Here is a 13,400-nt window from a genome sequence, read left to right on the forward strand (position 1 = left end):
TAGTGCATTAGCAACCACTCAGCAGCAGACTCAAATGCCGGAAGTGGAATGGATTAACTTGGTCAAATGTGGCTTGGGGATGTATGAGAAACACCACTCAGTGCTGTTGTGCAGCCCTTGTTCCGCCAACTACCATGATTATTGCGAGCTATCAGCTAGCGGCGACTGCTGCAGACAGGCAACAGGTAACACGTGTGCCTTTGGTACCAGATATGCTTCATTTATTTTCTTGCTTGGAGATGGTTTCAATGAAGCTTCTCATCACCACATGTGGATACAAATAGATGAAAAGTATGTGTGATGCGGTGGTTACAGTCTTTGTCTCAATAATTGCATCTCGCTGGGATACATTGTATTTAGTGTAGTGTTGTTGCCTTCTTTCTGTGTGTGATGCAGGTCCATTTTTGTATTTGGAACATGTTGTATGGCAATGTTTGAACATCAGTCAAACGCAAATTACTAGCTTACCTGAATGAATATGGGGAGCAAAGCACCACTTGTTTGCCATCTTCTTGTCTATGTCTTCTTTCCACAGGAATATTTGGCCAGCGATTAGAGGACACGGTGCAGTATGAGAAGAAGTTTGGCCCCCGGTTGGCCCCCCTGCTGGTGGAGCAGTGTGTGGACTTCATCAGGGATAGAGGCTTGGATGAGGAGGGTCTTTTCCGAATGCCGGGGCAGGCCAACCTGGTCAAAGAGCTGCAGGAGGCCTTTGACTGTGGCGACAAGCCTCTTTTTGACAGGTAGACACCTCAACAGATTGAGCGTGTGCATCACAAATGACATACTGTACCCTGATATAGACATACATTTTTCTCTGCAGTAACACCGACGTTCACACCGTGGCTTCCTTGCTGAAGCTGTACCTGCGAGAGCTGCCTGAACCTGTCATTCCCTTCTGCAAATATGAAGACTTCCTAACTTGCGCACAGCTTTTGGCCAAAAATGAGGAGGAGGCAAGCGAATATTGCATTGCGTGTTTGCTCTGAACTGTGCTGTTGTTGGTCTAAAAGTGCTTTGCTTCCATCAGGGGGTTCAGGAGCTTGGAAAGCAAGTTAACACACTACCTCTGGCGAACTACAATCTCCTCAAGTACATATGCAAGTAAGCGCATCGCTTTTTTCTCTCTTCCTATCAGAACTTACCGTATTTTCCCAACTATAAGTTGCACTTTTTCCATAGTACTGTATAGTTTCTTCAGACTTCTATCTGAAAATATATACAAGAATCCCTCGTTTGTTGCGGTTAAATAAGACCCTTGCTTGTGTGTGTGCTGTAAATGTGTTTCCTCAGGAAGCTGAGTGGCAGGAGGATAGGAAGTAACACTTGGAGGTTCAGAGTTGAGTTTTATCTTGGGTGGGTTACAGTAGCAACAGTAGCCCATATTATTATTATTATTATTAGGGATTATTGTGCCTGTTGTGAGACACTTCAAACCTGCTGTCGTTTGTGTGTCTCACCGACCAAACATTACAGTAACATTACTGACACCTAGTGACCACTGTAGAATACTACATATTCACGTAGTCTTTGAATGCGTCTTCTTTATATTTTGGTTTGGTTTGGTTTGGTTTAGTTTATTTGAACATGAAGGTTACAATGGAATACATCTCATGAATCATTCTTTGACAGTTCCACATGTCCAAAAGGAGTAGGAAGAAGCAAAGCTTATTTAATCCTACCCCCCTTCCAATCTACATCTAGTACAGTACATGTAGTTCACTTCCTGCATTCCATGTCATGTTTTCAGTGATAGTCAGGATAACACATAATAGATAACGGTAAGAAAAAATTAATATATATATACATATACATTAATAATAATAATAATAATAATAATAATAATAATAATAATAAATAAATAAATAAAGATTTTTTTTTTAATAAACAAAAAAATCAAAAACATAACAAACCTGACAGAACAATCAAGACTCTTCTGCCTTGTATTTAGCAAACATCAACTGCTTGTATTGTTTTTTGAATTTGCTCATCTCTGTACATTGTTTGAGTTCCTTATTCAATCCGTTCCATAATTTAATTCCACACACGGAAATGCTGTGGGTTTTCAGCGTAGTTCTCGCTTATAAATGTTTTAAGTTTAATTTTCCTCTAAGATCATATTTCTCCTCTCTGATTGAGAAATACTGTATGAGGTTTTTGGGTAACGAGTTGTTATTAACTTTAAACATTATTCTAGCGATTTGAAAGTGTACTAAATCTGCAAATTTTAATATCTGCGATTTTAAAAATAGAGGGTTTGTATGTTCTCTATACTTGGCATTATGAATTATCCTCACAGATCTTTTTTGCAGTACAGTGAGTGAGTGAAGATTGCTTTTGTAATTATTTCCCCATATCTCCACACAATACGTTAGATATGGTAATACTAAGGAACAGTACAGAGTGTGGAGTGATTTTTGATCAAGAACATATTTTGCTTTATTCAATATAGAGATATTTCTCGCCACCTTTTGCTGTATATATTTAATATGAGATTTCCAACTCAACTATTTGTATTGTAGTTCATTTAGCCTTTTTTTTTTTTTTTTTTGCTTGAAAATGCTTAATTTGGCCCTCAGGCCAGAGCTATTAACTAATGAACTTGTGTTCATTCACCTCGCTTCAAGTTTTGAAGTTGGATTGTAACAAAGTTGCCTGTGGATAGCTGGTGCTGCCGCAGCTACACAGGACTCCACCTATTGCACCATCACGTGTATGTTGTATTATTAGCCATCAAAGAACTGGCTGAGGAGGCAGAGAAAGGCAGCTTCTGGCTGTGGCTAAGGAGGAAGCACAGGAGTTGGGGGCCAGACAACACCTAGGGCATTAGCAGGGGTGGTAGGGAGAGATCCCTGCCATCGCTCCGCCACCAGGAGATGTACTGGGGTTAAAGGAGCGAAACATCAATGACGCTTAGGCCCATAGGTGTCACACCTGAATAAAAAGGCACTGGTGGAGGTGCGTCAGGCAGAAATGCCGAGCAGGCAGACCAACAGCCTGTACAATTCAGACGCTTTATTGTCACGTATTTATAAATTGATTGATTTTCTGTGGAAAAAGTGACCTATTTTGAAAAGAAAAAGCACTATTTAGTGGGTGTTTCAATCAATTAAAAACATGTTTTTGATAAGAAATCTGAATATGCGGGGCTGCGTATGGGCAGGAATCCCCTGCACTGTAAGGTTCACCACATTCATAAATAAACAGCATCATTTTCCCTCTAGATTCCTTGATGAAGTCCAATCTCATTGTAATGAAAACAAGATGAGTGTTCAGAACCTCGCCACAGTGTTTGGACCAAATATCCTTCGACCCAAGATGGAAGATCCAGTCACCATCATGGAAGGTATGATGCAGTTTTATTGTGGATCAGGAAAAGGCAATGCATGAGCCATGAGGTGAAGTATGTGAAAGTGGGTGTGGTATCCTCCGTACAGTACTTGTCTAATGTCATCCATAATGTCATCCTAGGTACCTCTTTAGTCCAGCACCTAATGACGGTTCTCATCAGGGAACACAACCGTTTGTACTCAGGGAGGGATCAGGAGGGCCTCAGTGTACCCCAAGTGGAGCATCCCATCCAAGGCCATCAGCTCCACAACCGTAGCCTCGGTGCCTGGATCTCTGAAGAGGACCTGCAGAGCTGCCCCGTCTCCAACCCGGAACAAGAACTGCACAGCAGCGCCTCATCACTTGATGCCAAACTGTGTGCTGCTGTCACGCCCACGCAGACCCCCAACTCTGTTCCAAAACTAGGGTCTTCTTCAGCAAAAGGAGACACAGTGGTGAGCCCGAGTAAACAAGCCAAGAGCTTACCTTCTTGGAAATACTCTTTCAAAAGCTCCTCAACACCTCGTTCTCAGCCACAGGCTAAGCAGAGCAGCTCTGTGCCGGATCCAAGCAGTGTCCCCTCTGGGGGAGGAAGCAGTAACTGGCTGATGAACGGGTTGTCCTCCTTGAGAGGGCACAGACGCACCTCCTCAGGTGAAAGGTCTACCCGCGATCGGGATTCAACAGGCTCCTCACAAAGACTTTCCACCTATGACAATGTCACCTCATCCTCCAGTATGAGCAGCGTTCAGAGTGTCGCCAGCACACCCTGGTCTACCTCCTCCTGCGAGATCTCAGTGCCGGACTCTGGTGGCAGCGAACAGAACTGTGGAGTAGCGGGTGAAGGTGGAGATAAAGGGGAGTGGACAGAAGCTCAGAGAGAGGCTGAGCGAGGACGGGACGGGGGAGTGACCACGGATCCCAGCTCTGAGCAGGACAGCTGTGAGGCCATGGAGCTGTGCAGCAGCAGCGCGCCCTGCAGTGAGAACGGCAACGTGAGCATGGTCGTCGGAGTTCCTTCCATCATCATGTCAGAAGACGGAGACGGGACAACCGTCTCACTAGGGATTCTGGTAGAGGGCCTGAAGGACGAGCTGAGGAAACAGAAGGCTGCCTATGAGGCCAGGATCCAAAAGTGAGTACCATGACACCTCTTCGGTATTTTTGCTAAATGCGATCTACATTCGTCCCTACCGCATGGCCTGCTGGTACCCGTCAGCTGCCTCTGGAGTCCCACGGGCCAAAAAGGCCAGATAGGACTCCTTCAGCTTGACAGCATCCCGGTGTCCACCAACGGGTTCTTGTATGGACAATCTGTGATGAGCACAGAAGTCCAATAACAAAACACGGCTCGGGTTCAGATTGGGGGGGGGTCGCTCCTCCCAATCACGCCTTTCCAGGTCTCACTGTCGCTACCAACCCCCCAGCAGCACTCTCCAGTACTCCCTCTAAGGACTCCAGAAAGGGCGGGTGTTCTGAACTGCTGTTTGGCACATAAACACAAACAACAGTCAGGACCCGTTCCCACACCCAAAAGCGGAGGGAAACTACCCTCTCATTCACCGAGTTAAACTCCAACATACAGGCCCTGAGCCGGGGGCGGGGGGCAGCAACAATTGCCACCCTGCCTTCTGGCAACACCAGAGTGGAAGTCCATCCCCGCTCAAGAGGACTGGTTCCAGAGCTCTTGCTGTGCGTTGAGGTGAGTCCGACTATATCTAGCCCGAACTTCTCCACCTCGCACACTAGCTCAGGTCCTTCCCCACCAGAGAGGTGACATTCCACGTGCCAAGATCTAGTTTCTAGCTTTCGGCCGCCACCCAGCTCGCTCTGAACCCGACCCCTTTGGCTCCCCATGGGCTCACCACTCATGGGAGGGGGGACCCATGTTACCTTTTTAGGCTATGCCCAGCCGGCCACTAAGAGTTCGGTGAGACAAGGCCTAGACGTGCTCACGTTTATTGCAAGTTTAAATTATCTCACAACAGGTACAATAATAACAACACGGGCTGCTGATGGGTCCATAACCCACGGCAAGCTAAAAACTCAACTCAGAACCTCAGACGTCACGTCCTGTCCGCCTGCCACTAAGGTTACCGAGGGAACACATTTACTGTAACACACACGAACAGGAGTTTTATTTACGTCTTAATGGTTTATTTACTCTTATTATGTCTACTATATTGGGTAATGCAAGTGTAAAGCCATTAAAAGCCACCATTACATCACACTGATGAGACAATAGGTGACTATATGGATGTTATTTCAACAATGAACATGTCAAACTAATATGACCATAACACCCATCTGCAAATCATTCCTTAAAACTTGGAGGAAAAACACTTCATAGATGCCATGTGTTAATTAGTCGCCGAGTGTATTATCCATTTAAAAAACACTCCTCCCCAAATAGATGCCTGGACTCAATTAACATTTCAGTGATTGTGTATTCGTGTACGCGACAGGTTGGAGGAGTCGAGTGCTGCGCTGTGTGCGCACATGGAGCGTCTAGAACAAGAGATGGAGCAGGAGAAGAAGAGGCAGCGCATGCTGGAGATCAAACTACGGAACTCGGAGCGAGCGCGTGAGGACGCCGAGAACCGCAACAAGCTCATGGAGAAGGAGATGGAGGACTTCTTTGACACTCTCGGAGATCTAACCACTACTACGAGGACGAGTGACATTTGACGGGACAGGCTGACAACCGGGGTTTGTTTTAAAGGGCTCCCACCTTCCTCAGAGTTCCTTTGGAACAAGAGAACAAGTCCACCATGTTTCTGTCGCCACGGAAGTAAAAGGTGAGCTTACCTTCTAGTGCAGTGTACTGTTTGCCATAATTACAAACGCTGCTTTTTACTGCTGACTGAAGACACCATAAATGCGACCAAACTGGAACAAGTCAAACGATTTATTACTGCAATATCTGTCTCGGTTGAACTACTTTTTGGATACGGTGATGTCTGTATGCTAAATAGAAACACAAACAATTGTAAGCAACTCACACACAGCCTTTGTATGACAATGTTACCAATAAGGTGCATGCACATGTTACATTACATTACATCAAATAACAAACATGTCTTATTTCATTTGTGAATTTAGCAGATTAAGAGTGGAGGTAGGAAAAAAGCTGCTGCATGGCTTGCTCCAAGTTAATGCTTTACCTGCACATGTCTCTCTGTTGTCTACCTAGTAGAACTCTCTGCTGTGTCCTCAGGCTCTTCCAGTGCTTCTCGAGTCACATGACTTCCACGTCAAAGCCGTGCACTCCCTCAGTGTCTCTGCTACCTGGCAGCCGTGTTGACTTGTGGCACATGAAGCTTAACACTGCCCTTAATAAGAAACGTCATCTCTTCCTGGTTGTGCCTTCAGGGAAGTACTTTTGAATATAATGAATGAACAAAGTAGTGTTGCAAAGTTAAAAAAAACAACAAAAAAAAACGCCTATCAAACCTCCCGAAGAACACATTGTTTGGTGTATGTGGACAAAAGTGCTGATGACCAAGAACTTAGAAGGTGCCAATTACTGTGTATAGTGCTTTTGAAAGAAAGTGTCCAATGAAGAATGTATCCTTGTAGTGAATGTATTCAATGTGTTCAATGACGCCAGCCTTGAGTCAATGTTACTGGTCGGCCACTGTGTCCAAATGAACACTGAAAGAACTGTCCTCTGACAAAAAGGCTTGCACATACATATTTGTTCTTAGAGCACTGCATGCTGTTAAAAATGACAAAAGGGCCCGACAAATGAAAATGTGCTTTAGTAAGAATCACTTTGAAATATACATTTTAGAAATACTTTTTGCTTTTGACTACAAGCAACCACACTAAAAAGTTATCACAGCAGTCCAATAGAATTTATTTTCCGTGTGTGTACGTGTGCGTCACAGCTCACAATGGTGCTTTTTCTTTTTATTTATTTGGATATACATTATTGTAATGAATTGGACATGTATGGGAATAAAGATGACAATGTGCACTTGTGCTAAGTGTCTATGAAACAAAGTACCACCTGGATGCCAAGGTTCTTATTTACACTGTCAGGGGTATCCAAAGTCCGGCCCAGGGGCCATTTGTGGCTCATGGCCTGGCCTGGGGCACTACAAATATAATTTCACAACTAAAAAAAAAAAAAGTGCAGTAATTTTACAAGAATAAAGTCTAATAATAATGTTATTTTAGTAGCATTAAACTGAAATATTAAAGACCAAGCAAAACATAAAAAAGTCATGATATTATGAGAAATCCAAAAACCTTTTGGAACACACTACTGAAGAAAACCGAGGTTCCACTGGATTGATTTTTAGCAATGTAATGAGAAAAAATGCACAAATCGGAAAATGTGGGTGAAAGAAAAAGACAAACTCTAATCCAAAGTGTATTCTTTTATTCGTAGTACACATTGATTGATTTTGTTCTCATGTATTTTACTATAAGAGGAGGCATCATGTTTTCTAGTAGTGCACAAACCAGCACCATACAATATGATATGACTTGTTGTGGCTATGTATCATTATTATTATTATTATTATTATTATTATTAACATTATTGGTCTTACCACAGCCTAGAAATCTGTCAGCCAAAGTCACACGTTTGCGGACCGATTCTACAGAAATATAGGACAAGAAACATAAAAGGTGATTTTATTCACTAATGAATGAAAAAGAAAAATAAAAGGGATTGACAGTACCAACACTTTGATTACCTTCAGGAGACGCTAACAGAGCACACTTTGCTGAAGGTATTGCACATTTCAAGTTGGAAAACAACAACAAAATAAAACATTGACGGATTCTCCTCTCACTTCTAGGTGAACTTTACATTATGTACAAAACTAGCCAGTTGAAAAGCCACAAATAGTACATGTTTTTTTTTTTTTGTTCAAATAAATAAATAACGGCATCTGATATTCACATGTCTCGTCATGACAGCTAACCAATCATGTGGCAGAAATTCAAGTGAGGTAGTTCATCAAAGCTGACTGGAAATCACAATGACATCATTCTTCCATAATTACAAAGCAATGATGTTTCCATTTAAAAGCTGCAAAATTAAAAGCGCTTAAAAAACCCAAAGGCTTGGATTGTAAGTAAATAGAATGGAATTGCTGCCTTGCAACAATTTGTAAGTCCAAGCGTGAGGGCCAGAGACAGCTGAGGAAATGTGCCGTTAATACAGCATTGATTACTAATTGGAAATGTGAACAATACTACCTTATATTGGGTTGCACCACGCACGCTTAAACATACAATAACTAGCAGGATCACGCTAACAACACCCTGCAACTATATTACGTAACCTTTTGCGTAGTTATGTCTGTTTTTTTTTTTATCCCAACAACAAATCATTATCCCAACAAACCATTATTATTTTGTTCTCAAAGTTCTGTTTTTTTGTGTGAATAAAAAAAAAATAAAGTGGTTGTTTTGAAAACATTTTCTTTTAAAAAATGAATTTGTTGCCCAATAAAATAATAAAAAAAAAACACTACAATCAGACACTTATTTTTATTACTGTTTTATCTGGCAACAAAATGATTTAAAAAATAAATAAATAACCAAAAAACAATTTAAAAAAAATAAACACTAAAAACATGCTTTTCTTTATTATTACTGGACTGAGGCAATTTTAGAAATGACGTTGAATTGTAGCTTTTTTTCCTGTTTTGACGCGAGGGCCTCGGCCCCCAATAATCACATGACTTCTCAATGTAAAAACATTCAAGCGTAATAAAGTTGCTGATGCAACCCAATCTAAAGTGAGGCTGTTCTTCATGAGACATCAATCACAGGCGGCAGCTACAATGTCGGCTACGAAAGGAGCATGTTTGCTGCAAGATTTAAATGAATAAGAATAAGAACAAACATTTTAAAAAAAGCACATTATGCACCATTACTGCAGCAGGCAGACAAACAAACGCTATCGTGGCTAATATGAAAAAAGGTCATTAACTCCATGTTGCAGTGCCGTTTGGCTTGTCACAACCTGCTTTATTTGTATCCGACTACACAAACATGCTGTCAGCCTTCTCCCTCATGCATTCATGATCATGGAGTGTAGTATTAGCACAAGAAACCTGCACAGTATGTCCTATAATGTTGATTTAGTCAAGCTTAGAAAAGGATGTTGATAAGGTAGGGTAACTTTGATGAAAGACCTTGATGAAACTGCCTTGTCTCATACACTGATGGTGTCCCTCAAGGGCCAAACTTAAGTAGAAAAGGAGTCGGCATCATGCCACAGTCGCAGTTGTCTAAATCCATCCATTAAAAACAACATAAATGACTTGTTACAGTACAACAGGCACTTTTTCTCTTGGATACAAAAACTCAAAAGGACATTATTGCATATAATTGTTTTTTTTATCTTCTTTTGTGCTGCTGTTTAGTTTACATGCGGCTTCTTTTCAACTGCAGGCAACAAAACGAAAAGGCTGTGGTCCAGTTTTTTTTTTTTGTTTTTTTTTTTTTTTTAAGAGGACACCATGAACACACAGTGTTAAGTTACTAATAATAGGACGTTTTTTTTCCCCCTCACATTCTCATACACAGTCAAAAATCACTTGCGTTTTTCTCGGGCAGCCTTACATACTCAAAACCTCGCAAAGCTTGCGCAAAAGCATCCTTACGCCAAGCACTCTCTAGTGATACATGCAACACTTCCAGCTGTCTAGGTCCATCTGATCCTTATTTAGTCTAAACATGGCAATGAAAGGATCCAACTAGTGTAAAATGTGTAGAAAGTCACATGACATTTACATGACAGCTCATCAAAGCTTACGCATACTTAGGTTGGAAAACGCCCTTACCTTTGAGACGCCACAAAATGATTGTGTTCAAAAGTCTTTTACAAAGTAAAAGGTGGGATCCGGGGGGGGGGGTCATCTGCAGCGGCCCAGCGCCCCGCCGTCTGTTTCCAGGCTGCCGTTGGCATCGGCGAGGGCGGGGTCTGCGACACAGGGGGAGGAGCGTGCGGAAGAGGGGAGCTGGTGGTGCTGCTGCAGGGGGTCGCTGCTCACTGTTGCACCTGTGCTATGAGAAAGAGAAGCCCGCAGCAGTGGGTCACAACCTGCAGCAACCTTTTTATATTTTGTAAAAAAAAAAAAAAAAAAGGAAAAAATAAACTTGTATAACTTATGCCTTGTTTATCGCAGTTAATTGGTTCCAGACCTGACCGAATTTTACTACAAAAACGTTCAAGCGTTCCGCAAAGGATACGGAATCCTTTGCGGAACGCTTGAACGTTTTTGTAGCTGACCACAGAAAACCCGTTTACAACTTTCGAAATAAAATTTTTAACAATAGAGCCCTCTAGACATGAAATAACACCCCTATAGTCACCTTTACATCCCTATTACCCAATAACGTAAACAAAATACAAGTAAATAAGACATATACAACATAACAGACACACATACACATCAGCGTTGCCAGGTCCACTGATGATGACGCTACATAAGATACCTGTACCCAGGCCTTTGAATGCGTGAGTACAGTACATATTTGTATTTGAGTTGATTTAGCCATTTTTATGCTTGAACATGCTTCATTTAGGCCAAAAACCTGTGCTATTGGTTAAATTATGCATTTTTTCACTAATAATAGGCCGGAGTCAACCGCAATATGATTTTTGAATGAATACGTATATATTAGAACAAAACGCATTGCATTGCATTGTGCAATTATGCAACCAATTAAGCAGTGCCTGTTGGGTCTACTGTACCACAACACAGCAAACACACAAAGAACATCAACTAACCTATGGATGCTGGCTGTCCTTTAATGACACCATTTTTAGTCCTTTCCTCCCAGTCCAAGACTTCTTTGTATATCAACTCTGAAAAGAAATGAACAGAGTAGGTTTGTGATTGTGAAGAAAGCATACAAAACACATTTGAAGTTTAGAATAATATTTCCCATCAATGAGAAGAACACTGTACAACAAACTAAAAAAACTGATTGCGCATTAAACATCATCAGGCACTTCATCCACCTAAATGTTTGTATTACTATGAATAGTACTGTCTTTTGACACGTGAGATGTACTACTGCTACTAGCGACCAGCAGAGGGTGCAAGAGTTCAGGCTCAACTAATATAGTGAAATCAATTTATTCCATAACCCTCAGGACCTTTTAAGAGGAAATGACTCTTACTGCGTCCAACCTCAGCAGCAATGGTGCGCAGCGAGAGGCCTTGCTTAGGCAGCTCAACAATCCGACCGCGTTCAGAGAAAGACAGTCTTTTTGCCGGTGCCATCAAGAGATCAACACAGCGTGAATACCTGACAGAAAATCACACTGAATGCACATTTGTGCCAAGATTTTGGCTTTCAAAGGCTGTGGTCTTAAACTTCTGATCAGCTGATGAGCAGCCTATGTCACGTTAATGCTTGTTTGCAATCAATTGCTTACGTACTCAAATTTTTCTGTCTCGCTCCAATTTCTATTTTTTGCATTTTGAAGCTCTACTTAGAACCTCCTTAAGATTCAACAGTGCAAAATGTAAATTCTTGCAATTGTTCAATTTTGATCAGGAGTGTACATATGCGCCCTTTAGCATGTAGGTGGTACTGTCAGTAAGCATCATAAATCAACTATTTCAAGGAAAATAAGAAATGACTAGGGATGTCCGATATTTGCTTTTTTTGCCAATATCCGATATTGTCCAACTCTGAATTTCAGATTCAGATATCCACCGATACAGATGTGTGTAATATCACATGTCTCCTGTCGTGGAATTAACACATATCTGTTGTGAAACTAACAGATACAGCATCAGCAATTAGCTTCTCGACGTGGTTGTAAACATCTTCCATAATCAAACTACCTCATCTGTCGGCCGCTATTTTTTTTTTTTACATTCCCGCTACCCAATAGACATATGAATTAGGGTTGTGCGATGGGGGATATAGGGGTGCCACGAAAATCCACAACCAGTTCCTTGGTCTTATTGGCATTCATCAGGAGGTGGTTTGGCTGGCACCAGTCCACAAAGTCCTGAATGAGTTCTCTCTACGACCGGTCGTCCCCATCTTTGATGAGTGTGTAACATACACACACACACACACACACACACAACAAGAGAACGGGTGGCCGAGGCTGCCATCCGAGGCGCCATCTTGCTCACAATAGCGGTAATTTTCTTATTATTGGAAGAATTTATAGCGGTATACAAAAATTATCGCCCAACCCTAATATGAATGAATGAATCTTGTGCGGGAATACAGTTTTTTCCACAACGTCGGCAAATTACACTCTCAAAACGACCATGCAGTCTGTGGGCCAAATACCACCAAAGGTAATAGTCAAGTCTTACCTGTGAAATGTTATTCCCTGGGATTTGGTTTGCAGAGAATGAATGAGGCGTCTTCTCTGCTCTGACTCTTGCCACATCGAAATATGGCGGCGACGTTGACATACGGCTCAGCGCCGGATGCGGCGCCTACATATATGTGTCTATGAGCTACCCCTCTCACCATTAGCGGCGTTTTGACAAACCACCACGTCCTGCCACCCCGAACACGGTTAAGCAACATCGGCTCCAGTATTTCATTGCATAGCAGAACTACCTGTTTTACTGTGCATATGACAATAAAACGCTTGAATCTTGAGTATCTGCTGCGTGTTGATTGTTATGGCGACAGCAATGTTGCTTGTAGCGCTTAAAGGGCTATATCGGCTTTCATTATAGGGAAAAAAACAATACCGATATTGAACGATATTATATTTTTAAGCCAATATCAGGCCAACATCCCTAGAAATTACATATGAAGCTCATAAGAAATAAAGATTAAATAAAGAAATGTTTTATTAAATATTTTATTGTCTAAAATTTACATTAACATTTTAAAATGATTAAAATAGTTGATATGTATTTATGTATGTATTGTACGTATGGAAGACACTACATGGAAAACAAGATTTTGGAACAAAAACTTGCTTATCACAAATATAATACACAAATAAATAAATACAGAAGCATTGTTCAGTAATAAATAAGTATCAAATGTTTGATAAATAATACCTAAACTGAATAATATGGGTAATAATATGGGTAATATATGGTAAT

General features: G+C 41.5%; 2 protein-coding genes across 6 annotated transcripts in view; one reads left to right on the forward strand and one right to left on the reverse strand.

The window, feature by feature from the left end:
* Positions 1-9,854, forward strand: part of si:dkey-191m6.4 (rho GTPase-activating protein 22) — a 42,420-nt gene extending 32,566 nt beyond the window's left edge. The window contains exons 5-10 of the mRNA XM_054753258.1: positions 536-743; positions 824-956; positions 1,031-1,104; positions 3,225-3,346; positions 3,472-4,465; positions 5,796-9,854. Of these exons, the coding sequence (XP_054609233.1) occupies positions 536-743; positions 824-956; positions 1,031-1,104; positions 3,225-3,346; positions 3,472-4,465; positions 5,796-6,018 (1,754 nt within the window). The 3' untranslated portion in view covers positions 6,019-9,854. The remainder of the gene's footprint in view (positions 1-535; positions 744-823; positions 957-1,030; positions 1,105-3,224; positions 3,347-3,471; positions 4,466-5,795) is intronic.
* mapk8b (mitogen-activated protein kinase 8b) overlaps positions 7,959-13,400 on the reverse strand; it is a 36,643-nt gene continuing 31,201 nt past the window's right edge. For 3 of the 5 annotated variants that reach the window (XM_054753279.1, XM_054753269.1, XM_054753307.1), the window contains 2 exons: positions 11,090-11,167; positions 7,959-10,357 (listed from right to left, as the gene is read on the reverse strand). In XM_054753279.1, coding sequence (XP_054609254.1) covers positions 10,212-10,357; positions 11,090-11,167 — 224 coding nt within the window. In that variant the 3' untranslated portion in view covers positions 7,959-10,211. Of the gene's footprint in view, positions 10,363-11,084; positions 11,168-13,400 lie in introns of those variants that run through there. The other 2 variants (XM_054753290.1, XM_054753297.1) reach the window with 2 other exon arrangements.

This window comes from Dunckerocampus dactyliophorus, chromosome 2 (assembly GCF_027744805.1).
Source record: "Dunckerocampus dactyliophorus isolate RoL2022-P2 chromosome 2, RoL_Ddac_1.1, whole genome shotgun sequence".
NCBI lineage: Eukaryota > Metazoa > Chordata > Actinopteri > Syngnathiformes > Syngnathidae > Dunckerocampus > Dunckerocampus dactyliophorus.